Source organism: Mauremys reevesii, linkage group 1, assembly GCF_016161935.1.
Source record: "Mauremys reevesii isolate NIE-2019 linkage group 1, ASM1616193v1, whole genome shotgun sequence".
Lineage (NCBI taxonomy): Eukaryota > Metazoa > Chordata > Testudines > Geoemydidae > Mauremys > Mauremys reevesii.
Genome location: NC_052623.1, coordinates 3,309,350 through 3,334,066, shown reverse-complemented (window position 1 = coordinate 3,334,066; position 24,717 = coordinate 3,309,350). Strand labels below are relative to the sequence as shown.

The window sequence follows — 24,717 nt, the reverse complement described above, 5'->3', positions numbered from 1 at the left end:
ACCATAATATCTACAGGGCTCCTGGCTATGGAGGTGGTGCCACAGATGAGGATAGCGTCCAATTCCTTATAAAAATGGCAGGTCTGGGGAGCAGCACTGGAGTAACCTTTTGCCTCCATTGCCTTCTGGTACACGGCATTCCTGGTACATAGAACTCAGCTCCTTCACCTTTCCTGTGCACTGCGGTGTGTTCTGGTCACAGCTCTTTTCTTACACTCTGCATGAAACATGCCCATTGGTATCGACATTCCTACAGCTGGAGCATAACTGGGACCACACAGCCTCCTCTCCCCAAATTCTGAGTAGATCCGGCAGCTCCACAGTGGCCCAAGCAGTTGCTTCGTGGAGCCGCAATGGTCACCTGAGAACAGGCAGTGTGAAGTCTCCATGCCAAAGAGGAAGGGGAATTTCAAAATTCCCGAGCCTTTAAATGGGGATGGGCAGAGGGTGTTTACCTCGGAGCAGGGCAGAGGAGTTGAAACTGCTGACAACAGGTGTCAGGATGGGCATTGTGAGACACTTTCAGGAGGCCAATTACACTGATAAAATCAAGCGCAAGTGTCTACACTGGCACAGCAGCGACAAAACTTTTTGTCTAAAAATCCTTACAACTCTTGTCAAGGTGATTTTATGATGTCACTGAAACAGAGGAGTTCCATCATAGAAAGTGGATTTGCAATGTGTACACTGCCACTGTTTCTTCACCAAAAGTTGCTTTTTCATGAAAAAACTTGGCAGTGTAGAGAAGGCCTTAGAAACAATGATGGTTAAACAGTATCCACCATCATGTTTCCTGCTGGTGTCTATTAAGGTTTCCCATGCCACAATGTGTAACAATTATTGAGGAAGGGAGCACTATAAAATACGGAATTCTGATTAGTAGGGTCATGTCATCATAATTCATTTATATAAAAAATGAAAATTTCATTTTTCAGTGTGTGAGGAGTGACCAATCTGCTTTACCCATAAGAACAGCCTCCAGTAGTGCATGCAGTGTCTCAGATTAACATTGTGCTTCCATACAGGTATTTGTACTGTGACCATCAGCCTGGGGACATACAGGAAGTCAGTGGAACATGCAGTACATGCAGGAGACACCGTCTGCCTCAGAGTTGGACACCTTCTCCCCTACGTCATGTCAGATTCCAACACAACCGACTTCACCAACCCCTCCGCCTTCATCCTGCAGGGCATTCCTGGCCTGGAGGCAGCCCATGTCTGGATCTCCATCCCCTTCTGCACCATGTACGTCATAGCGATCTTGGGGAACTTCACCATCCTGTTCATTGTGAAGTCGGAGCAGAGCCTCCATGTTCCCATGTACTATTTCCTCTGCATGCTGTCCGTCAGCGACCTGGTCCTGTGCATGTCCACCCTGCCCAAAATGTTGAGCATTTTCTGGTTCAAATCCAGGGAGATCGATTTCAGTGCCTGCCTCACCCAGATGTACTTCGTTCATTGCGTCTCAGTGATAGAGTCTGGCATCTTTGTGGCCATGGGTTTTGATCGCTACGTGGCCATCTGCCATCCCCTGAGACATTCCACCATCCTGACAAATCCTGTGGTGGCCAAGATTGGCCTGGCCATTGTGCTGCGTGGCAGCATAGTCATACTACCCTTTCCCTTGCTGACGAGACAGTGGCCATATTGCAGAACCAACGTCATCCCCCAGTCTTACTGTGGGCATATGGCCGTGGTGAAGTTGGCCTGCGCTGACATCAGCGTCAATAGTTACTATGGCCTTTTTGTGCTTTTCTGTGTGTTGGGTCTGGACGCAATTTTTATTTCCATGACCTATGTCCAGATCCTCAGGGTCATCTTCAGCCTCCCCACAAACGATGCCCGGTTCAAGGCTTTTGGGACCTGCGGCTCCCACCTCTTTGTCATTTTAGCCTTTTATATCCCAGGTCTCATCTTCTCTCTCATGTATAGATTTGCCCAGAATGTGCCCCTGCATTTCCAAGTTCTCTTTACCAACGTGTACCTCTTTATTCCCCCCATGCTAAACCCCATCATCTACGGGGTGAGGACCAAACAGATCCGGGACAGGCTGCTCCGGCTCTTTACTCATAAAGAGGCCTAAAGTTTTCTCCTGGTGCTCTGGCTCTGAGATTCAGTTACCGTTCAGAGCTGGCTGGTGACATGGTGCTGGTCCCTCTCCCCTGAAACACTGACTGCACAGTCAAAAGGACATTAAATCGTTTACTGGCCTTACACTGCTGCGTCTGCATGACAAACGGAGGAGTCAGTCTGGGTACAGCTCATTAACTCACAGAGTTGCCACCTTTCTAATTTTGGGTAAGTGGACACCTGAGAACCTGCACTCTGCCCCACCTATTCTCCAAGTCCTTGCCCCCTGCCAGCTGCCCCACACCTTTCCATAAGGCCCCTCCCACTCTCCCGCCTATAACTACAAGGCCCCACTCCCTTATCCACGTCTTCCTCCAGGCCCTGCCTCACTTCTGCCTCTTCCTCCAAAGTGCCACTCCTGTTGCTTGCTCCTCAGCTCACCCCGCCCCGGCATTTTCTGGATTATCTCCACCTCCCTCCGCCCCTGCCCCCCAGCTGGGATCCCTCTGCTCTGGGGCTGGGACGGGAGCTGCTGCAGCCTGACAAGGAGCCTGTAGTGAGTACAGTGAGGACACAGTGCTGGGGCTGACAGACCAATGAGGAGCGGAGAGGGAAGTTAGGAAACCCTATAAGAGCAGCTGAGGGTTGGTAGCAGGGTTGTGTTGCAGGCGGGCGGGATTGTGCACCATACAGCTTGTGGGCTCTGAAGCTCAGCTACAGAGTCCTGAGGGCAGAGACCCTTGTGTGGCTTGTTTCCTTAGCTTTCAGCTCCCCTTTGTTCCTCTCAGCAGGGGGCCTGTAGCAGGCAGGGCCCTGTAATGGGGCTGGGCTGGGAGCCTTTTGCCCTGAGCCAGGCCTCGGGGGCAGGGTAAGAGAGGACAGCAGGTAAGTGAGGTGATAGGACAAGCCCCCGTGTTAGCTGAGAAGTTGGGATGCTGGGCAGATGTCAGGGAGGTTTGGGAAGCTCACAGCGAAGGAGATAATTGGTGCAACTTCTATTATCTGGCTGTCAAGGTTCTTTCCCCACTCGGAACTCTAGGGTACAGATGTGGAGACCTGCATGAGAACCTCTAAGCTTAAATTCCACCTTAGATCTGGTTTTGCTGCCACCACCCAAATTATTTATGAGTTATTTGGGAAACTCTGTCTACCTCCCCCTCCCCCCCAGAATATCTGCCTCCCCAGTACTATACCCTTCCCTGGGTAGCCCTGAGAGATTTCTCCACCAAGTTCCCCGTGATACCGATCCAAAGCCTTGGATCTTAAAACAAGGAGAAGTTAACCATTCCCCCTCCTTTATCCGCACCCCGCACCAGTTCCTGGTGAGTCGAAATCCAACCCCCTTGGATCTTAAAACAAGGAAAAATCAACCAGGTTTTTTAAAAGAAGGCTTTTAATTAAAGAAAGAAAGGTAAAAATCATCTCTGTACAATCAGGATGGAAAATAACTTTACAGGGTAATCAGATTCATAGAGCCAAGAGGAAACCCCTCTAGCCTTAGGTGCACAGTTACAGCAAACAGAGGTAAAATCTTCTCAGCTGAAAGGAACACTTATAAGTTGAGAAAACAAAGATAAAACGAACATGCCTTGCCCGGCTGTTACTTACAAGATTGAAATATGAGAGACTGGTGCAGAAAGATTTGGAGAGCCTGGATTGATGGCTGGTCCCTCTTAGTCCCAAGAGTGAACAACCCCCAAAACAAAGAGCACAAACTCAAGCCTTTTCCCCACCAAGATTTGAAAGTATCTTGTCCCCTTATTGGTCCTTTCGGTCAGATGCCAGCCAGGCTACCTGAGCTTCTTCACCCTTTACAGGTAAAAGGATTTTGGTGTCTCTGGCCAGGAGGGGTTTTATAGGACTGTACACAGGAGGGCTGTTCCCTTCCCTTTATAGTTATGACACTGGCTATTTAAACAAATACATGGCACCTTATCTGGGTGAAGCTGAACACTGAAGCGGAGTCTAACATATGCTCTACATGACAATTTTGATCACTACACATAGAAGCTGTTTAGCTAAGCTGCTACCCAGCATCATCGTAGAATCGTAGATTCACAGAATATCAGGGTTGGAAGAGACCGCAGAGATTATCTAATTCAACCCCCTGCTCAAAGCAGGACCAACCCCAACTAAATCACCCCAGCCAGGGATTTGTCAAGCCGGGCCTTAAAAACCTCTAAGGAAGGAAATTTCTCCACATAAGAACAAAAGAATGGCCGTACCGGGTCAGACCAAAGGTCCATCTAGCCCAGTATCTGTCTACTGACAGTGGCCAATGCCAGGTGCCCCTGAGGGAGTGAACCTAACAGGCAATGATCAAGTGATCTCTCTCCTGCCATCCATCTCCATCCTCTGACGAACAGAGGCTAGGGACACCATTCCTTATCCATCCTGGCTAATAGCCATTTATGGACTTAGCCACCATGAATTTATCCAGTCCCCTTTTAAACATCGTTATAGTCCTAGCCTTCACAACCTCCTCAGGTAAGGTGTTCCACAAGTTGACTGTGCGCTGCGTGAAGAAGAACTTCCTTTTATTTGGTTTAAACCTGCTGCCTATTAATTTCATTTGGTGACCCCTAGTTCTTGTTTTATGGTAATAAGTAAATAACTTTTCCTTATCCACTTTCTCAACATCACTCATGATTTTATATACCTCTATCATGTCCCCCCTTAGTTTCCTCTTTTCCAAACTGAAGAGTCCTAGCCTCTTTAATCTTTCCTCATATGGGACCCTCTCTAAACCCCTAATCATTTTAGTTGCCCTCTTCTGAACCTTTTCTAGTGCTAGAATATCTTTTTTGAGGTGAGGAGACCACATCTGTATACAGTATTCAAGATGTGGGAGTACTATGGATTTATATAAGGGCAATAATATATTCTCAGTCTTATTCTCTATCCCCTTTTTAATGATTCCTAACATCCTGTTTGCTTTTTTGACCACCTCTGCACACTGCGTGGACATCTTCAGAGAACTATCCACGATAACTCCAAGTTCTTTTTCCTGACTTGTTGTAGCTAAATTAGCCCCCATCATGTATGTATAGTTGGGGTTATTTTTACCAATGTGCATTACTTTACATTTATCCACATTAAATTTAATTTGCCATTTTGTTGCCCAATCACTTAGTTTTGTGAGATTTTTTTGAATTTCTTCACAATCTGCTTTGTTCTTAACTATCTTGAGCAGTTTAGTATCATCTGCAAACTTTGCCACCTCACTGTTTACCCCTTTCTCCAGATCATTTATGAATAAATTAAATAGGATTTGTCCTAGGACTGACCCTTGGGGAACACCACTAGTTACCCCTCTCCATTCTGAGAATTTACCATTAATTCCTACCATTTGTTCCCTGTCTTTTAAATAGTTCTCAGTCCATGAAAGGCCCTTCCCTTTTATCCCATGACAGCTTAATTTACGTTAGAGCCTTTGGTGTGGGACCTTGTCAAAGACTTTCTGGAAATCTAAGTACGCTATGTCCACCGGATCCCCCTTGTCCACATGTTTGTTGACCCCTTCAAAGAACTCTAATAGATTAGTAAGACACGATTTCCCCTTACAGAAACCATGTTGACTATTGCTCAAGAGTTTATGTTTTTCTATGTGTCTGACAATTTTATTCTTTACTATTGTTTCAACTAATTTGCACGGTACCGACGTTAGACTTACCGGTCTGTAATTGCCGGGATCCCCTCTAGAGCCCTTTTTAAATATTGGCGTTACATTAGCTAACTTCCAGTCATTGGGTACCGAAGCCGATTTAAAGGACAGTTTACAAACCTTAGTTAATAGTTCCGCAACTTCACATTAGAGTTCTTTCAGAACTCTTGGGTGAATGCCATCTGGTCCCGGTGACTTGTTAATGTTGATTTTATCAATTAATTCCAAAACCTCCTCTAGTGACACTTCAATCTGTGACAGTTCCTCAGATCTGTCACCTACAAAAGCCAGCTCAGGTTTGGGAATCTCCCTAACATCCTCAGCCGTGAAGTCTGAAGCAAAGAATCCATTTAGTTTCTCTGCAATGACTTTATCGTCTTTAAGCGCTCCTTTTGTATTTTGATCGTCAAGTGGCCCCACTGGTTGTTTAGCAGGCTTCCTGCTTCTGATGTACTTCAAAAAAATTTTGTTATTACGTTTGGAGTTTTTGGCTAGCCGTTCTTCAAACTCCTCTTTGGCTTTTCTTATTACACTCTTGCACTTAAGTTGGCAGTGTTTGTGCTCCTTTCTATTTGCCTCACTAGGGTTTGACTTCCACCTTTTAAAGGAAGTCTTTTTATCTCTCACTGCTTCTTTTACATGGTTGTTATCCACGGTGGCTCTTTTTTAGTTCTTTTACTGTGTTTCTGAATTTGGGGTATACATTGAAGTTGGGCCTCTATTATGGTGTCTTTAAAAAGGGCCCACGCCACTTGCAGGGATTTCACTTTAGTCACTTTACCTTTTAACTTTTGGTCACTATTTCCAAGTGGTCCTGCTATAATTATATCTTGGACCAGCTCCTGCGCTCCACTCAGGATTAAATCTAGAGTTGCCTCTCCCCTTGTAGGTTCCCGTACCAGCTGCTCCATGAAGCAGTCATTTAAAGTATCGAGAAATTTTATCTCTGCATTTTGTCCAGAAGTGAAATGTTCCCAGTCAATATGGGGATAATTGAAATCCCCCACTATTATTGGGTTCTTAATTTTGATAGCCTCTGTAATTTCCCTTAGCATTTCATCATCGCTATTACTGTCCTGGTCAGGTGGTCGATAATAGATCCCTAATGTTATATTTTTACTAGAGCATGAAATTTTTATCCATAGAGATTCTATGGAACATGTGGATTCGCTTAAGATTTTTACTTCATTTCAGTCTACACTTTCTTTCACATATAGTGCCACTCCTCCCCCTGCACGGCCTGTTCTGTCCTTCCGATGTATTTTGTACCCCGGAATGATTGTGTCCCATTGGTTGCTCTCAGTCCACCAGGTTTCTGTGATGCCTATTATATCTATATCCTCCTTTATCACAAGGCCCTCTAGTTCACCCATCTTATTATTCAGACTACTGGCATTAGTGTACAAGCACTTTAAAAACTTGTCCCTGTTTATTAGCCTGCCTTTTTCTGATGTGCCAGATTCTTTTTTATGTGACTGTTTATCATCTGATCTGGCCCTTACATTATCCTCTTCCTTTCCCTGCTCCTGACTATAACCTGGAGATTCTCTGTCAGACTCTCCCCTAAGGAAAGTCTGAGTCCGCTCTACACGCTCCTCTGCAGCAGTCAGCTTTCCCCCATCTCCTAATTTAAAAACTGCTCTACAACCTTTTTAATGTTTAGTGCCAGCAGTCTGGTTCCACTTTGGTTTAGGTGGAGCCTATCTCTCCTGTATAGGCTCCTCCCATCCCATCTCAGAAGTTTCCCCAGTTCCTAATGAATGTGAACCCCTCCTCTCTACACCATCGTCTCATCCACACATTGAGACTCTGAAGCTCTGCCTGCCTACCTGGCCCTGCGCGTGGAACTGGGAACATTTCTGAGAATGCCACCATAGAGGTCATGGATTTCAGTCTCTTCCCTAGCAGCCTAGGGAACACATTCCAGTGCTTCACCACCCTCCTAGTGAAATAGTGTTTCCTAATATCCAACGTAGACCTCCCCCAATATTCATAAATGATATGGAAAAAGGTGTAAAGAGTGAGGTGGCAAAATTTTCAGATAATAAACTACTCAAGATAGTTAAGTCCCAAGCCATTTTGTTGCCCAGTCGCCCAGTTTTGAAAGATCTTTTTGTAGCTCTTTGCAGTCTGCTTGGGACTTTGTTTCCTCTCTTTTCATGGAAGTGCCTGCCAATGCTTCTAATGATCATCTAATGATCCTTAATTTTATTTAACGACAAGGCTTTCTTATCTGAATCCTTCTTCTTCTGTTTATAAACAAACTCCCTGCCTGAAAGGATGAAGCTGGGAGCAGCCCAGAACCCATCACGTTCCACACTCAAGCCGTGTTGCAGCTAAGAGCCCCCTCTGGGGGTGGGGTGTGCGCTGTGAGGAGACTTCAGGTAGGAAAATTGGAGGTGGGGGGGTAGAGCCCCGGCTAGCTCCCCTAAATGGCACCTCTGCCCAGCTTTGCTCTTGCTGCTCCCAGGCTGGGATGGGAGCTGCTGCCGCCTGAAAAGGAGCCTGCCCCAGCTGACCAGGGGCTGGCTTGGGTTAATGACCCGATGCCTCCCCCTGTCCTGCAATTTCTGGACACTGCCAGGTTCCATTTCCGACTTTCTGCTTTAAAACCATACCTGGGAACCCTAAATGGCACCCAGACACAGAAGCCAAAAAACAGACTGTACAGGCAAAATCGTGATTGGGTGCACATTTATTTCTTAGGCCTGGTCTACACTAGGAGTTTATGTCGAATTTAGCAGCGTTAATTCGATTTAACCGTGCAACCGTCCACACCAGGAAGCTAATTAGTTCGACCTAGAGGGCTCTTTATTTCGAATTCGGTACTCCACCCCGACGAGGGGAGTAGCGCTAAATTCGACATGGCTATGTCGAGTTAGCCTATGTGTGGATGGAAATCGACCTTAGTAGCTCCGGGAGCTATCCCACAGTGCACCACTCTGTTGACGCTCTGGACAGCAGTCCGAGCTCAGATGTTCTGACCAGCCATACAGGAAAAGCCCCGGGAAAATTTGAACTCCTTTTCCTGTCTGGCCAGTTTGAATCTCAATTCCTGGTTGGACATCGGGGCAAGCTCAGCAGCACCGGCAACGATGCAGAGCTCTCCAGCAGAGGGGTCCATGCAATCTCAGAGTAGAAAGAGGGCCCCAGCATGGACTGACCGGGAAGTCTTGGATCTGATCGCTGTGTGGGGCGATCAGTCTGTGCTTTCGGAGCTGCGCTCCAAAAAACGGAATGCAAAGACCTACGAGAAGGTCTCTAAAGCCATGGCACTCAGAGGATACAGCCGGAATGCAACGCAGTGCCGCGTGAAAATCAAGGACCTGAGACAAGGCTACCAAAAAATCAAAGCGGCAAACGGACGCTCCGGAGCCCAGCCCCAGACATGCCGCTTCTACGAGGCACTGCATGCCATTCTCGGTGGGTCTGCCACCACTGCCCCACCAGTGACCGTGGACTCTGAGGATGGGATAGTGTCGACGGGCAGTTTCTCGGCGATGTTTGCAGATGGGGAAGATGAGGAAGGGTTTGTGGAGGACGAGGCAGGCGACAGTGCTTACGATACTGATTTCCCCGACATCCAGGATCTCTTCATCACCCTCACAGAGATCCCCTACCAACCCTCCCCAGCCGTTAACCCGGACTCTGAATCAGGGGAAGGATCAGTCAGTAAGTGCTATAAACATGTAAACATTTATTTTTTAAAAAACAGGAATAAAAACTATATGAAAAGAAGGTCAATGCATATGGGGATAGAACAGAAATTCTCTTGGGAGAGTTCCACGAAGCTCTCATAGAGGTACTCGAAAAGCCTCCGCAGGAGGTTCCTGGGGAGAGGTGCCTTATTGGGTGCTCCGTGGAAGCACACTCTTCTGCGCCAGGCTATCCTCAGGTACTGTGGGAGCATTGCCTCCACGAGCATGGCAGCATAGGGCCCTGGTTTGTGCAGGGTTTCACGCAGCATGCGCTCTCTGTCTGTCTTAGTGACCCACCTCAGGGTGATCTCGCTCGGTGACTGCTGCATCTAATTAGGGGAATTAGTGTAATGTTACTATTGGGAATGCTTCACTTTTCCTTTGCATAACAATAAGCGTAGTTTAACAGCCACGTGGTGGAGGCTGCAGAGGGGAAGCATACAGGGATCTTTCCCGGGGACAGCTGCGAGGGGGTGGAACAGGGTCAGAGTTTATGCTTTCCGGATTGCCTGCAGCAGGAGGGCACTGCTATACATTAACTTTTAAGCAGCCTAAAGTTTACGGCTTACCATGCCTGGCTGCTACACGGATTCTGCTGTCCTGCCCCGCTTGTCTGATCTCCAGTGCAAGACCCCAGGCAATGAAAGCGAAGGCTGAAAATTCGAACTTGTCCTGAGAGCGCATGAGATAGGTGCCGTGTATGGTCTTGTTCACAGAGACAGACTAGACTGTGTTCAGTGTTCGCAAACATGTATCTTTGCAAGGAAATCACGTCCTTTTTCCCATCACACAGCTGCGGCTGTTTCCCGACCTGCCCCGGCATCCCCCTCACAGAGGCTGGCGCAGATTAGGCGGCGAAAGAAAAAGCCTCGGGACAAGATGTTCGCTGAACTGATGGCCTGCTCCAGAGCCGAGGCGGCCCAGCAGAGCCAGTGGAGGGAGACCCTCTCCCAGTACCAGCGCTCACACAGCGAACGGGAGGAGAGGTGTCGGCAGGAAGACCAGCAGGCGACTCAAACACTGTTTGGCCTAATGAGGGAGCAAACAGACACGCTCCGGCGCCTTGTGGATGTTCTGCAGGACCGCAGGCAGGAGGAGAGAGCCCCCCTGCCCTGTATCTGCAACCGCCCTCCCCCGTCACAAAGTCCTGTCCCCCCCTCACCCAAAATAAGAAGGAGGGGCGCTAGGGGCCATGAAAACTGTCACTCCACCCCAGCAGAGTGCTCATGTACCAAACAGCTCTCATTCCCTAAATTTTGAGAAGTGCTTCCCTTCCTGGCTCACCCAATCCCAAATCCCAGTTTCATCCCCCAACTGTGTAGTTGAGTATTAAAAATAGTTTGCTGTTAAGTACTTTTTCCGTCATGTTTCTTTGCAGAAGACTTTGTGTGAAGGGGGGGGGAGGAGTTTGTTAATTGCATAGGACAGCCACCATTTCCAGGCTACAGACATGGGGGCAGGATCCACAGCAGGTCACACACAGAGTGCAGTCACTAGGCACCCGGGTCACTGTGGGAGGTGTCTGCTGCCCCAGGTCAGTCTGGGAGGTGTATGCTGCCCCAGGGTCCTAGCGCCTGGCATCCACAAATGGCAAGGCAGGCTGCCCTTATCATGCCCTTCCACCCTAGCCATGAGCCTTTCCGATGCCCTGAGCCCCAGCCAGAGCCCTCATCCCCCTACACCTACTCACCCTTCCCACACACCCCTCACCCCTTCCTGCAAAGCCTGTCATTCCTCGAGTGTAGAAGCGGTCTGTACATCACTGCACACCATACCCACCACAGTCTGCGTCCCTGTTTGAACCCTTTAACGTGAATTCATTAGTAAAGAAAACTTTGTTTATTAACAATGTTCCATTAACTTTATTTTTAAACGTCTGTTGGAAGGGGGTGAACGGGGTATGTAACTGCAGAAAAAAGTCAACAGTAACTGAAACAGGGGCAGGTTCAGCTTCTCTGTAAAGAAACTGGACAGTCATAGGTTACCCTGCTCTCTGAGGAACCTAGCTTTCAAAGCCTCCCGGATGCACAGCGCTTCCCGCTGGGCTCTTCTAATCGCACGGGTGTCTGGCTGAGCGTAATCAGCAGCCAGGCGATTTAACTCAACCTCCCATCCTGCCATAAAGGTCTCCCCCTTGCTCTCACAGAGATTTTAGAGCACACAGCAAGCTGCAATAACAATGGGGATATTGGTTTCGCTAAGATCCGAGCGAGTCAGTAAGCTCCTCCATCTCCCCTTGAGACGTTCGAAAGCACACTCCACCACCATTCTGCACTTGCTCAGCCGGTAGTTGAAGAGCTCCTTGTCACTGTCCAAGGCGCCTGTATAGGTCTTCAAGAGCCAGGGCATTAGCGGGTAGGCTGGGTCCCCGAGGATCACTGTAGGCATCTCCACATCCCCAACAGTTATTTTGTGGTCCAGGAAGAAACTACCTTCCTGCAGGCGTCTAAACAGACAAGAGTTCCTGAAAACACGCGCGTCATGAACCTTGCCCGGCCACCCGACATAGATGTTGGTAAAACGTACCCTATGGTCCACAAGTGCTTGCAGCAGCATTGAAAAGTAGCCCTTTCTGTTAATATACTGGCTGGCCTGGTGGGCCGGTCCCAGGATAGGGATGTGATTCCCATCTATAGCCCCACCGCAGTTTGGGAATCCCATCGTGGCGAAGCCATCTATGACGACCTGGACGTTTCCCAGGGTCACTACCTTTGAGAGCAGTAGGTCAACAATTGTGTTAACTACTTGCATCACAGCAACCCCCACGGTAGATTTGCCCACGCCAAAGTGGTTTGCTACTGACCGGTAGCTGTCTGGCGTTGCAAGTTTCCAGAGGGCTATGGCCACTCACTTCTGCACAGTCAGGGCTGCTCGCATCCGGGTGTCCTGGCGCTTCAGGGCAGGGGACAGCAAGTCACAGAGTTCAAGGAAAGTGCCCTTACGCATCCTGAAGTTTCACAGCCACTGTGATTCATCCCAGACCTGCAGCACTATGCAGTCCCACCAGTCCGTGCTTGTTTCCCGGGCCCAGAATCGCCGTCCCATAGCATGAACATGACCCATTGCCACCATGATCTCCGCGGCGCGGGATCCCATGCTTTGTGAGAGGTCTGTGCCACTCTCACACTTCATGTCCTCACCGTGCTGCCGGAGCCTCCTCGCCCGATTTCTCAGCAGCTGACTGTGGAAGAGGTGGACGATAAGGTGCGAGGAGTTGACAACGGCCATAAGTGCAGCGATGATCGCAGCGGGCTCCATGCTCGCAGTGCTGTGGTGTCCTCGCTGTCACTGACCAGAAAAGTGAGTGAACAGATTTCCCGCCGGCGCTTTCAGGGAGGGAGGGCGGGAGTGACGGTTGAATGACGACAGTTACCCAAAACCACCCTCGATACATTTTTCCCCCAGCAGGCATTGGGGGCTCTACCCAGCATTCCAATGGGAAGCGGGGACTGCGGGAACTGTGGGATAGCTGCCCAGAATGCACCACTTCCAATGTCGACGCTTGCCCCATTAGTGTGGACTCACAAAGTCGAATTAGTGTCCTTAGTGTGGATACACAAATTCGACTTCATAAGGTCGAATCCACAAATTCGACCTAAGTTAAATCGAACTACTCTTGTAGTGTAGACATACCCTTAGTCAACATTGTAGATAGCCAGGTTCAACTAGGACAAGTACAGCTGGGTGTGTCCCTGTCTGTCAAAAGCTGCATAAGTGCAAGACCTGGAGAGGATTGCAGCTTGTCACAGCCTCACAGTGTCAGTGGGGGCTCAGACTGGAAAACCAGAGGGCTTGGCGGTAAACCCAGTTCCAGGGTGCACCCTGCAGAAGTCCGTCACACCCAGCCAGCGAACAGGCCCTACCAGATCGTGAGTCCATTTCCTGTTTGTATTGCACACAGTTACTGATGGAGCGACCGTTGTTATAGCCGGGAAATCCGAACTCCGGGGTTCTGTCTGTTATTTTCTCTGTGACTTTGGCCAACTCATGTCTCCCTGCACCTCAGTTTACCAATGGGTATAATGGGGATATGGATGTATTCATAGTGACTTTCCTTTGCTAGGTGTTTTGAAGTTCCTTCAGTTAAAGTTTCTGCGCTGTCTGATGATAATTACTGTTGAGAATTACTGATCTCTTACCCCTTAGCCACAGCCCCATGTGCCAGCAGAAAGTGTTCATGTCTCCCATCAGGTATCTTTTTCCAGCTCTGTCTGTCTCCTATTTACCTATCTATCCTGGGCATTTACACAGTGTCAGACCCTATGAGACCTAGGCATTAGCCCTAGTTTTCTTAGTAATCAACTATAATTTTTAAATATACACAATTACAGAGAACAGGTAATTCCTCTCTGACTCGGTGAAGAGCCCAAGGGGTCTCAAATCCCTATGGGAAGGTCCCTTAATTATTATTTACTGCTAACGCTGGATAACAAACACAGAAGCGCGGACATGGAGACAGAGTCATTGGCTAGAGTGTCTCTAGTCTCCAGCCTCTTTGCATCCAGATGCCACTTCTCCCCGAGAGGCTGAGCAAACCCCTCTGGGATTGCACAGAGCTATATTATAAGTGGCGCACACCTCTGTCAGCTCTCAGCGTTGGATGCTGCTGCACATGCTGGGGTGAGAAAGGTGCAGGACACAGCCACTGGAGGGTGATTCCCAGCAAAGATGCTTCCATCTCAGAAATCACAGGTACCATCTCTCTCTGTTCGACATGTGCAGTGCAAGGTGCTCATGATGGGACAGAGACTAGGTCTATAGTCATTTCCACTCTGCACAGGCATTAAACATCCCAGAGCCCTTTCCACAGCGGGTGAGTTTGCTCCAGTATCATGGGCCAAAATGTTGCTAGGGCTCCTCACTAGAATAAATATAACAATTTTTCAGCGTGGGCAAGACATCATTTCTCCTACTGCATTCGAGAAGTTGGCTGAATCATTATGACTTAAACTTTCAAAATGCAATTCTGCTGGATGCAGACAACAAGCATGGGAAATTTCAATAAAAACAATTAATGTTTGGCAAATGCATAAGCATCTTTAAATGGGGTCTTTTCCTTGAAATCGTCAGATAGCCTTAACTAACTGGAATGCCGCCGGCATCATTTACACAGGCCAATCCATTTGTGAATCCCTTTCAGCTAAGCTCTTTGCTCCACTAAAAGCTGTGCTAAGGAGTTCCACAGGCCAAATATATATTATGTAAACAGTTTTCTTTTATCAGTTTTATATGTTCAGATTTGCAATGTAATTGAATGTTTCCTTGTTCATGTTTTATGAGCTAGAGTAAATATAAATGCCTGATCTACTTCCTTTATCGATCGATTCATAATGTTCAGGGTCAGAAGGGACCATTAGATCATACAGTCTGACCTCCTGTATAATGCCTGCCATTACATTTCTCACAGTTACTCCAGTATTGAGCTCCATAACTTGTGTTTCGTGAAGACTTGGTCTACACTAGGATTTTATATCATGGAATCATAGAGCCACAAGGTTAGAAGGGGCCACGAGTATCAGCTAGTCCAACCCCTGCCAAGATACAGGATTTATTGTGTCTAAACCATCCAAAGTAATGCACATTGGAAAAAATAACCCCAACTATACAGACAACATGATGGGGGCTAATTTAGCTACAACGAGTCAGGAAAAAGATCTTGGATTTATTATGGATAGTTCTCTGAAGATGTCCACGCAGTGTGTAGAGGCGGTCAAAAAAGCAAACAGGATGTTAGGAATCATTAAAAAGGGGATAGAGAATAAGACTGAGAATATATTATTGCCCTTATATAAATCCATGGTACGCCCACATCTCGAATACTGTGTACAGATGTGGTCTCCTCACCTCAAAAAAGATATTCTAGCACTAGAAAAGGTTCAGAAAAGAGCAACTAAAATGATTAGGGGTTTAGAGTGGGTACCATATGAAGAAAGATTAAAGAGGCTAGGACTCTTCAGTTTGGAAAAGAGAAGACTAAGGGGGGACATGATAGAGGTATATAAAATCATGAGTGATGTTGAGAAAGTGGATAAGGAAAAGTTATTTACTTATTCACATAATACAAGAACTAGGGGTCACCAAATGAAATTAATAGGCAGCAGGTTTAAAACAAATAACAGGAAGTTCTTCTTCATGCAGCGCACAGTCAACTTGTGGAACTCCTTACCTGAGGAGGTTGTGAAGGCTAGGACTATAACAATGTTTAAAAGGGGACTAGATAAATTCATGGTGGCTAAGTCCATAAATGGCTATTAGCAAGGATGGGTAAGAATGGTGTCCCTAGCCTCTGATCGTCAGAGGATGGAGATAGATGGCAGGAGAGAGATCACTTGATCATTGCCTGTTAGGTTTACTCCCTCAGGGGCACCTGGCATTGGCCACTGTCGGTAGACAGATACTGGGCTAGATGGACCTTTGGTCTGACCGGGTACGGCCTTTCTTATGTTCCTATGTTCAAGACAGATGCCTGTCCAGCCTCCTTTGGAAAACCTGCAGTGAAGGACTTTTCTCAGCCTGCCTGCGCTCTGTGGCAAGAAATAACAGCTTTCCTCCATTTTTATAGCAACCTTTCAAGTATCTCAATACTGCTGTCATGTCCCGATCATTTTTGTGTCTCTTTTCTGCACCCTCTACAATTTTCCAATATCCTTTTTAAATGTAGACCCCGAGACTCGGCGTGGTTGGTTTCACCAGTGCCATGTGTAGAGGTAAACTCCTTCCCCTGCTCCAACTCAACACTCTCCTGCTTATGCATATAAGTATCACATTTGCTCTTTTGGCCACAGTATCGCACTGGGAACTCATGATAAATTTGTTTCCACAGTGACCAATAAATCCATTACAGGGTCCCTGCATTCCATAATACAATGCCCTAGTCATAGACTCATAGAAGATTAGGGTTGGAAGAGAATTCAGGAGATCATCCTGTCCAACCCCCCACTCAAAGCAGGTCCAACCCTAGCTAAATCATCCCAGCCAGGGATTTGTCAAGCTGGGACTTAAAAACCTCTAAGGAAGGAGATTCTACCACCTCACTAGGGAACCCATTCCAGTGCTTCACCACCCTCCTAGTGAAATAGTGTTTCCTAATATTCAACCTAGAACTTCCCACTGTACCTTGAGACCATTGCTCCTTGTTCTATCGTCTGCCACCACTGGCAAAAGCCAAGCTTCATCCTCTTTGGAACCCCCTTTCAGGTAGTTGAAAGCAGCTATCAAATCCCCCCTCATTCTTCTGTTCTGCAGACTAAACAATCCCAGTTCCCTCAGCCTCTCCTCATTAGTCATGTGCTTCATCCTCCTGATAATTTTCATTGCCCTTGGCTGGACTCTCTCCAATTTGGCCACATCCCTTCTGTAGTGGGGGGACCAAAACTGGACAAAGTACTCCAGATGAGGTCTCACCACTGCCGAATATAGGGGAACGATCACATCCCTTCATCTGCTGGCAATGCTCCTACTAATGCAGCCCAATATACTGTTAGTCTTCTTGGAAACAAGGGCACACTGCTGACTCATATCCAGCTTCTTATCCACTGTAACCCCTAGGTCCTTTTCTGCAGAACTGCTGCTTAGTCAGTCGGTCCTCAAACTGTAGCGGTGTACGGGATTCTTCTGTGCTAAATGCAGGACTCTGCACTTGTCCTTGTTGAACCTCATCAGATTTCTTGTGACCCAATCCTCCAATTTGTCTAGGTCACTCTGGACTCTATCCCTACCCTACAGCATATCTACCTCTTCTCCCCAATTTAGTGTCATCTGCAAATTTGCTGTGGGCGCAAATAATCCCATCATCCAGATCATTAATTTAGATGTTGAAGAAAATTGGCGCCACAACCAACCCCTGGGGCACTCCGCTTGACAACAGCTGCCAACTAGACATTGAGCCATTGATCACTACCCACTGACCCCGACAATCTAGCCAGCTTTTTTCTACCTTACAGTCCATTCATACAATTCATACTTTTTAAACTGCTGGCAATAATACTGTGGGAGACAGTATCAAAAGCTTTGCTAAAGTCGAGTTATCACATCCACTGCTTTCCCCATAACCACAAACTCAATTATGTCATCGTAGAAGACAATTGGGTGGGTCAGGCATGACTTGCCCTTGGTGAATCCATGCTGACTGTTCCTGATCACCTTCCTCTCCTCCAAGTGTTTCCTTGAGGACCTGCCCTATGATTTTTCCAGGCACTGGGTTGTTCATAATTTTATCTGTCTATTTTCCCCTACTGAAGCAAATGCCTCATAGAAATCAAAGTCTGTTCCATCTGCTTGGTTCCCTTGATCAACCAAACATATATTCTCATAATTTGCCTTTGTGTGTGTGTGTGTGTCTTTGCTGCTGCCTGATTGCATACTTCTAGTTTCGAGTGAGGTGTGTGGTTCTTTAGTCAGTTCATAACTGTGGTATGGGTGCAGCAACAGTGAGAGCAATGAACTGTTGGTAGCTATCCCATAGTTCACCTCGCCACCTTGTACCGATAGGTGTTGTGGGAAGACAGAGCAGATTGCAACACATCATGGAACTGAGCTCAATTACCCAGGATGCATTGCTTTATGTCCCAGCATTCCATGTTTTCCCATCTCCAGTTCACAAAATTTTTAACACCCCTTGTTTTCTGCTCAACTTGCCATCTCTCTTTGCAGGCATGTATCCCATGCTGCTCCCCACTGATTTGCTAGCTGTTAGTAGCACATCACAAATTGCAGTGGAATCAATCTTGAAGTTGCAAAGGCAATAGGAGTCACCATTACCTGACATGCTGTCTGACATGGATAGCATCAGCATTAAAGTGCTTCTGGCATTCACGGAAGAGCTGAACAGGTTGGAATATCGCTTTTGGGGTTGGGAAAGTAGCACGGAATGGTGGGATCACATGATTATGCAGGTCTGGGATGAGGAGCAGTGGCATCAGAACTTTAGGCTGCAGAAAGCCATCTTTCTGGAAGTGTGTGTTGAGCTCATCCCATCCCTGCCGTGCAAGGACACACAAATGAGAGCTGCCCTCTTGATGGAGAAGCACTTGGCAGTCAAGAGTGGAAGCTGATGACACCAGGCTACTACTGGTCAGTTGCAAATCAATTTGGAGTCGGGAAATCAGCCACTGGGGCTGTGTTAAGGCAGGTGTGCAGGGCCATTAATCACATCCTGCTATGAAGGACTGACTCTAGGCAACATCCATGAAATTGTGGATGACTTTGCAGAAATGGGTTTCCTTAACTGCGAAGGGCAGATAGATGGCATGCATATTCCAATTTTGGCACCAGACCACCTTGTGATGGAGTGCATCAGTTGCAAGGAGTTCTTCTCCATGGTGTTGCAGGTGCTCATAGATGACCGAAAGCTCTTCATTGACATCTCTGTGGGGTGCTCCAGAAAAGTGCATGACGCACGAGTCTTCAGGAATACCGGGCTTTACTGAAAGCTGCCAGTGAGGACTTTCTTTCCAGACAAGAAAATCCCCTCAGCAGATGTCGACATGCCTATAGTGATCCTGGGATACCTTGCATACCCCTTAATGCGATGGCTCATGAAGCCGTACATGGGAAACCTGGATAGCACTAAGGAGCATTTCAACAATAGGCTGAGTAGGTGCAGGATGATCATTGATGTGCATTTGGCAGATTAAAGGCACGGTGGTGATGACTTTATGCTAGGTTAGATCACAATGAGGATAATATTCTATGGTCATAGCCACATATTGCATGTTGCATAATATTTACAAAGGAAAGGGTGAAAAAATTGCTTAGGAGTGGACTGCTGAGGCAGAATGCTTGGCTGCTGATTTTGAGCAGCCACCTACCAAGGCTATTAGAGCGGCACAACAGGGGGCAATTTGAATCAGGGAGGTTTCAAGGCAACACACTGAAGATGAAGACCAATAATGTTTGTTGCTGAGCTTGGGATTGTAATGCATAATGAAGCCCAGTTTTCGTAGGGTAGGAACAAGTTCTGATTGTTCAGGCCGATGATGCAGTGTAAGGAAATGATAAAAATGCTTCTTTGTTTGCTGCTGCCATATGCTGTCATAACTTCCATGGAAACAAATAAAGAGCGCTTATTATTGTAGCCCAATAAACCCACAACACTATGAGCTCACACACAGACAAACATACATTCTTGGCCGTGGGGGAGGTACCAGAGGAGGGATGAATTTTAGAGTTAAGCGCAAGCCCAGCTGTCATTTGAAAAGCTGTTTGTGGGGGTGTAGTTTAGGGGAAAGCTTGAAGTCCCAGAAATTAGAAATGAATGTGCGGGTGGAATTTGGTGAGGGCATGGGGAAGAGTTCTGAATGTTCTGAAGGGGAAGGCAGACATGCATCTTCTCAGTGTAGAGGGTTACAAGGGACTGCAGCATGTTGGTTTGCTGCTCCAAAGCGTGTATCAGCCTCTCTGTTGCATCCTCATTTATGCCTCATTTTCTTTTCTTTCCTTCTTGTAGCTTTCCCTCCACAGCCTGTATTCCATCTTGTCTATATCAGAGTACTGCTGCGCCTCCCAGAACATATCTTCCGTGCCCCATCTTGGGCACTTTCTTATCCAGCTGAGATGCTCGGCTGGAGTGGAGGGCGTGCCTCCTTTCAAAGACATATCTGGTGAACCACAAGTAACAATAAACAGAAGCATTATTGTTAATTACACATACAGCATTGAAATGTAACATTAAAATACACCGCTGGTAACACACCAATCATTTTCTGGCTGACCCTTGATAAGCACACATACCAGCAAAAACTGCCAGGATGGTGAGTGTACCCAGCACCGGGGAACATTGTGCATGGGAAAGAGCAATGTGAGAGGGGTCGCGAGGCACTTATCATGGGACAACACTATAACGTTTCCCACCCATTCCCACAGGAGGGGGTCATTGTGGCAGATATCTCTCTCCTGAGGGGAAGCAAAGAAACAAGGTTTCATCTAGTACATGCTTGCAACTTCCAGCCCGGTCCCTATGCTTCTCACCTATTCTTCCCCAAGTAATTGCAGAATGGGGTGGGAAAGTGTCACTCAATGCTGGAAGGAAGAAAGCAGCTCTGCCAAGGACCCTCAGCACAGGATAGGTGAGTACCTGCCGGAAAGTTTCCTAGAAATTTCCATGGAGGAATCCTGTGAAATCTCCGTGTGCATCGGCAGCCTGGCCCCACACTGACTAGCTGCACAGGGAAATGCCCAGCACACAGAAACTCAGCCAGCCTTGTACATTTCTCTGTCCTCAACCAACCTCCATACTTCAGGGGTCTATTTTCCTGCTTCTGGCTCACCTGATTGCGTCTGCCCAGACTGGCTGCACACCTCTGGAGTGGAGAACAGCTCCTGACAGGACAAAGCACTGGGCGAACCCAGCAGGGGCTCCACATATTCTAATGACTCCATCTCTTTATCAGTGACTTTCTCCTGTGGGTTGAGTCCAATTTCCATCGTCTCGAGACCCACCAAAATATCTACAGGGCTCCTGGCTATGGAGGTGGTGCCACAGATGAGGATAGCGTCCAATTCCTTATAAAAATGGCAGGTCTGGGGAGCAGCACTGGAGTAACCTTTTGCCTCCATTGCCTTCTGGTACACGGCATTCCTGGTACATAGAACTCAGCTCCTTCACCTTTCCTGTGCACTGCAGCGTGTTCTGGTCACAGCTCTTTTCTTACACTCTGCATGAAACATGCCCATTGGTATCGACATTCCTACAGCTGGAGCACAACTGGGACCGCACAGCCTCCTCTCCCCAAATTCTGAGCAGATCCGGCAGATCCACAGTGGCCCAAGCGGGAGAGCATTAGCTACGTGGAGCCGCAATGGTCACCTGAGAACAGGCAGTGTGAAGTGTCCACGCCAAAGAGGAAGGGGAATTTCAAAATTCCAGGGCCTTTAAATGGGGAGGGGCAGAGGGTGTTTACCTCGGTGCAGGGCAGAGGAGTTGAAACTGCTGACAACAGGGGTCAGGATGGGCATTGTGAGACACTTTCAGGAAGCCAATTACAGTGATAAAATCAAGCGCAAGTGTCTACACTGGCACAGCGGCAACAAAACTTTTGCGTAATAAACCTTACAACTCTTGTCAAGGTGGTTTTATGATGTCACTGAAACAGAGGAGTTCCATCATAGAAAGTGGATTTGCAGTGTGTACACTGCCACTGTTTCTTCACCAAAAGTTGCTTTTTCATGAAAAAACTTGGCAGTGTAGAGAAGGCCTAAGGAACAATGATGGTTAAACTGTATCCACTATCATGTTTCCTGCTGGTGTCTATTAAGGTTTCCCATGCCACAATGTGTAAGAATTATTGAGGAAGAGAGCACTATAAAATACGGAATTCTGATTAGTAGGGTCATGTCATCATAATTCATTTATCTAAAAAATGAAAATTTCATTTTTCAGTGTGTGAGGAGTGACCAATCTGCTTCACCCATAAGAACAGCCTCCAGTAGTGCATGTAGTGTCTCAGATTAACATTGTTTTTCCATACAGGTGTTTGTACTGTGACCATCAGCCTGGGGACATACAGGAAGTCAGAGGAACATACGGTACATGCAGGAGACACCGTCTGCCTCAGAATTGGACACCTTCTCCCCTACACCATGTCAGATTCCAACACAACCGACTTCACCAACCCCTCCACCTTCATCCTACTGGGCATTCCTGGCCTGGAAGCGGCCCACATCTGGATCTCCATCCCCTTCTGCACCATGTACGCCATAGCCATCTTGGGGAACTTCACCATCCTGTTTATTGTGAAGTCTGAGCAGAGCCTCCATGTTCCCATGTACTATTTCCTCTGCATGCTGGCTGTCACCGACCTGGTCCTGTGCATGTCCACCCTGCCCAAAATGCTGAGCATTTTCTGGTTCAAATCCAGGGAGATCGATTTCAGTGCCTGCCTCACCCAGATGTACTTCGTTCATTGCGTCTCAGTGATAGAGTCTGGCATCTTTGTGGCCATGGGTTTTGATCGCTACGTGGCCATCTGTGATCCCCTGAGGCATTCCATTATCCTGACAAATTCTGTGGTGACCAAGATTAGCCTGGCCATGGTGGTGCGTGGCAGCATACTCTCACTGCCCTGTCCCTTGCTGGCCAGGCAGTGGCCATATTGCAGAACCAACGTCATCCCCCAGTCGTACTGCGGACACATGGCCGTGGTGAAGTTGGCCTGCGCTGACACCCGTATCAATAGTTACTATGGCCTCTTTGTGCTTTTCTGTGTGTTGGGTCTGGACGCAATTTTTATTGCCATGACCTATGTCCAGATCCTCAGGGTCATCTTCAGCCTCCCCACAAACGATGCCCGGTTCAAGGCTTTTGGGACCTGCGGCTCCCACCTCTTTGTCATTTTAGCCTTTTATATCCCAGGTCTCATCTTCTCTCTCATGTATAGATTTGCCCAGAATGTGCCCCTGCATTTCCAAGTTCTCTTTCCCAACGTGTACCTCTTTATTCCCCCCATGCTAAACCCCATCATCTATGGGGTAAGGACCAAACAGATCCGGGACAGGCTGCTCCGGCTCTTTACTCATAAAGAGGCCTAAAGTTTTCTCCTGGTGCTCTGGCTCTGAGATTCAGTTTCCGTTCAGAGCTGGCTGGTGACATGGTGCTGGTCCCTCTCCCCTGAAACACTGACTGCACAGTCAAAAGGACATTAAATTGTTTACTGGCCTTACTCTGCTGCGTCTGCATGACAAACGGAGGAGTCAGTCTGGGTACAGCTCATTAACTCCCAGGGTTGCCACCTTTCTAATTTTGGGTAAGTGGACACCTGAGAACCTGCACTCTGCCCCACCTATTCTCCAAGTCCTTGCCCCCTGCCAGCTGCCCCACACCTTTCCACAAGGCCCCTCCCACTCTCCCACCTATAACTACAAGGCCCCACTCCCTTATCCACGTCTTCCTCCAGGCCCTGCCTCACTTCTGCCTCTTCCTCCAAAGTGCCACTCCTGTTGCTTGCTCCTCAGCTCCCCCGCCCCGGCATTTTCTGGATTATCTCCACCTCCCTCCGCCCCTGCCCCCCAGCTGGGATCCCTCTGCTCTGGGGCTGGGACGGGAGCTGCTGCAGCCTGACAAGGAGCCTGTAGTGAGTACAGTGAGGACACAGTGCTGGGGCTGACAGACCAATGAGGAGCGGAGAGGGAAGTTAGGAAACCCTATAAGAGCAGCTGAGGGTTGGTAGCAGGGTTGTGTTGCAGGCGGGCGAGATTGTGCACCATACAGCTTGTGGGCTCTGAAGCTCAGCTACAGAGTCCTGAGGGCAGAGACCCTTGTGTGGCTTGTTTCCTTAGCTTTCAGCTCCCCTTTGTTCCTCTCAGCAGGGGGCCTGTAGCAGGCAGGGCCCTGCAATGGGGCTGGGCTGGGAGCCCTTTGCCCTGAGCCAGGCCTCGGGGGCAGGGTAAGAGAGGACAGCAGGTAAGTGAGGTGATAGGACAAGCCCCCGTGTTACCTGAGAAGTTGGGATGCTGGGCAGATGTCAGGGAGGTTTGGGTAGCTCACAGTGAAGGAGATAAATGGTGCAACTTCTATTATCTGGCTGTCAAGGTTCTTTCCCCACTTGGAACTCTAGGGTACAGATGTGGAGACCTGCATGAGAACCTCTAAGCTTAAATTCCACCTTAGATCTGGTTTTGCTGCCACCACCCAAATTATTTATGAGTTATTTGGGAAACTCTGTCTACCTCCCCCTCCCCCCCAGAATATCTGCCTCCCCAGTACTATACCCTTCCCTGGGTAGCCCTGAGAGATTTCTCCACCAAGTTCCCGGTGATACCGATCCAAAGCCTTGGATCTTAAAACAAGGAGAAGTTAACCATTCCCCCTCCTTTATCCGCACCCCGCACCAGTTCCTGGTGAGTCGAAATCCAACCCCCTTGGATCTTAAAACAAGGAAAAATCAACCAGGTTTTTTAAAAGAAGGCTTTTAATGAAAGAAAGAAAGGTAAAAATCATCTCTGTACAATCAGGATGGAAAATTACTTTACAGGGTAATCAGATTCATAGAGCCGAGAGGAACCTCCTCTAGCCTTAGGTGCACAGTTACAGCAAACAGAGGTAAAATCTTCTCAGCTGAAAGGAACACTTATAAGTTGAGAAAACAAAGATAAAACGAACACGCCTTGCCCGGCTGTTATTTACAAGATTGAAATATGAGAACTGGTGCAGAAAGATTTGGAGAGCCTGGATTGATGGCTGGTCCCTCTTCGTCCCAAGAGTGAACAACCCCCAAAACAAAGAGCACAAACACAAGCCTTTTCCCCACCAAGATTTGAAAGTATCTTGTCCCCTTATTGGTTCTTTGG

General features: G+C 47.8%; 2 protein-coding genes across 2 annotated transcripts; both read left to right on the top strand.

Annotated features, from left to right (window-relative positions):
• Positions 1 to 1,135: 1,135 nt before the first annotated feature.
• Positions 1,136 to 2,071, top strand: LOC120401452 (olfactory receptor 52R1-like; the record flags this gene model as incomplete). Its single annotated transcript, XM_039531476.1, has 1 exon — positions 1,136 to 2,071. A coding segment is annotated over exon 1 (936 nt), but the record flags the coding sequence as incomplete, so codon positions are not given.
• Positions 2,072 to 22,011: 19,940 nt separating this feature from the next.
• Positions 22,012 to 22,959, top strand: LOC120400294 (olfactory receptor 52K2-like). The gene has a single exon (XM_039528748.1). The coding sequence runs from the start codon at positions 22,012 to 22,014 to the stop codon at positions 22,957 to 22,959; it is 948 nt and encodes a 315-aa protein (XP_039384682.1).
• The last annotated feature ends 1,758 nt before the right edge of the window (positions 22,960 to 24,717 follow it).

Excerpts from the sequence above, each read along its gene's own strand:
- LOC120400294 (XM_039528748.1), top strand. The coding sequence starts at position 22,012 with ATGTCAGATTCCAACACAACCGACTTCACCAACCCCTCCACCTTCATC.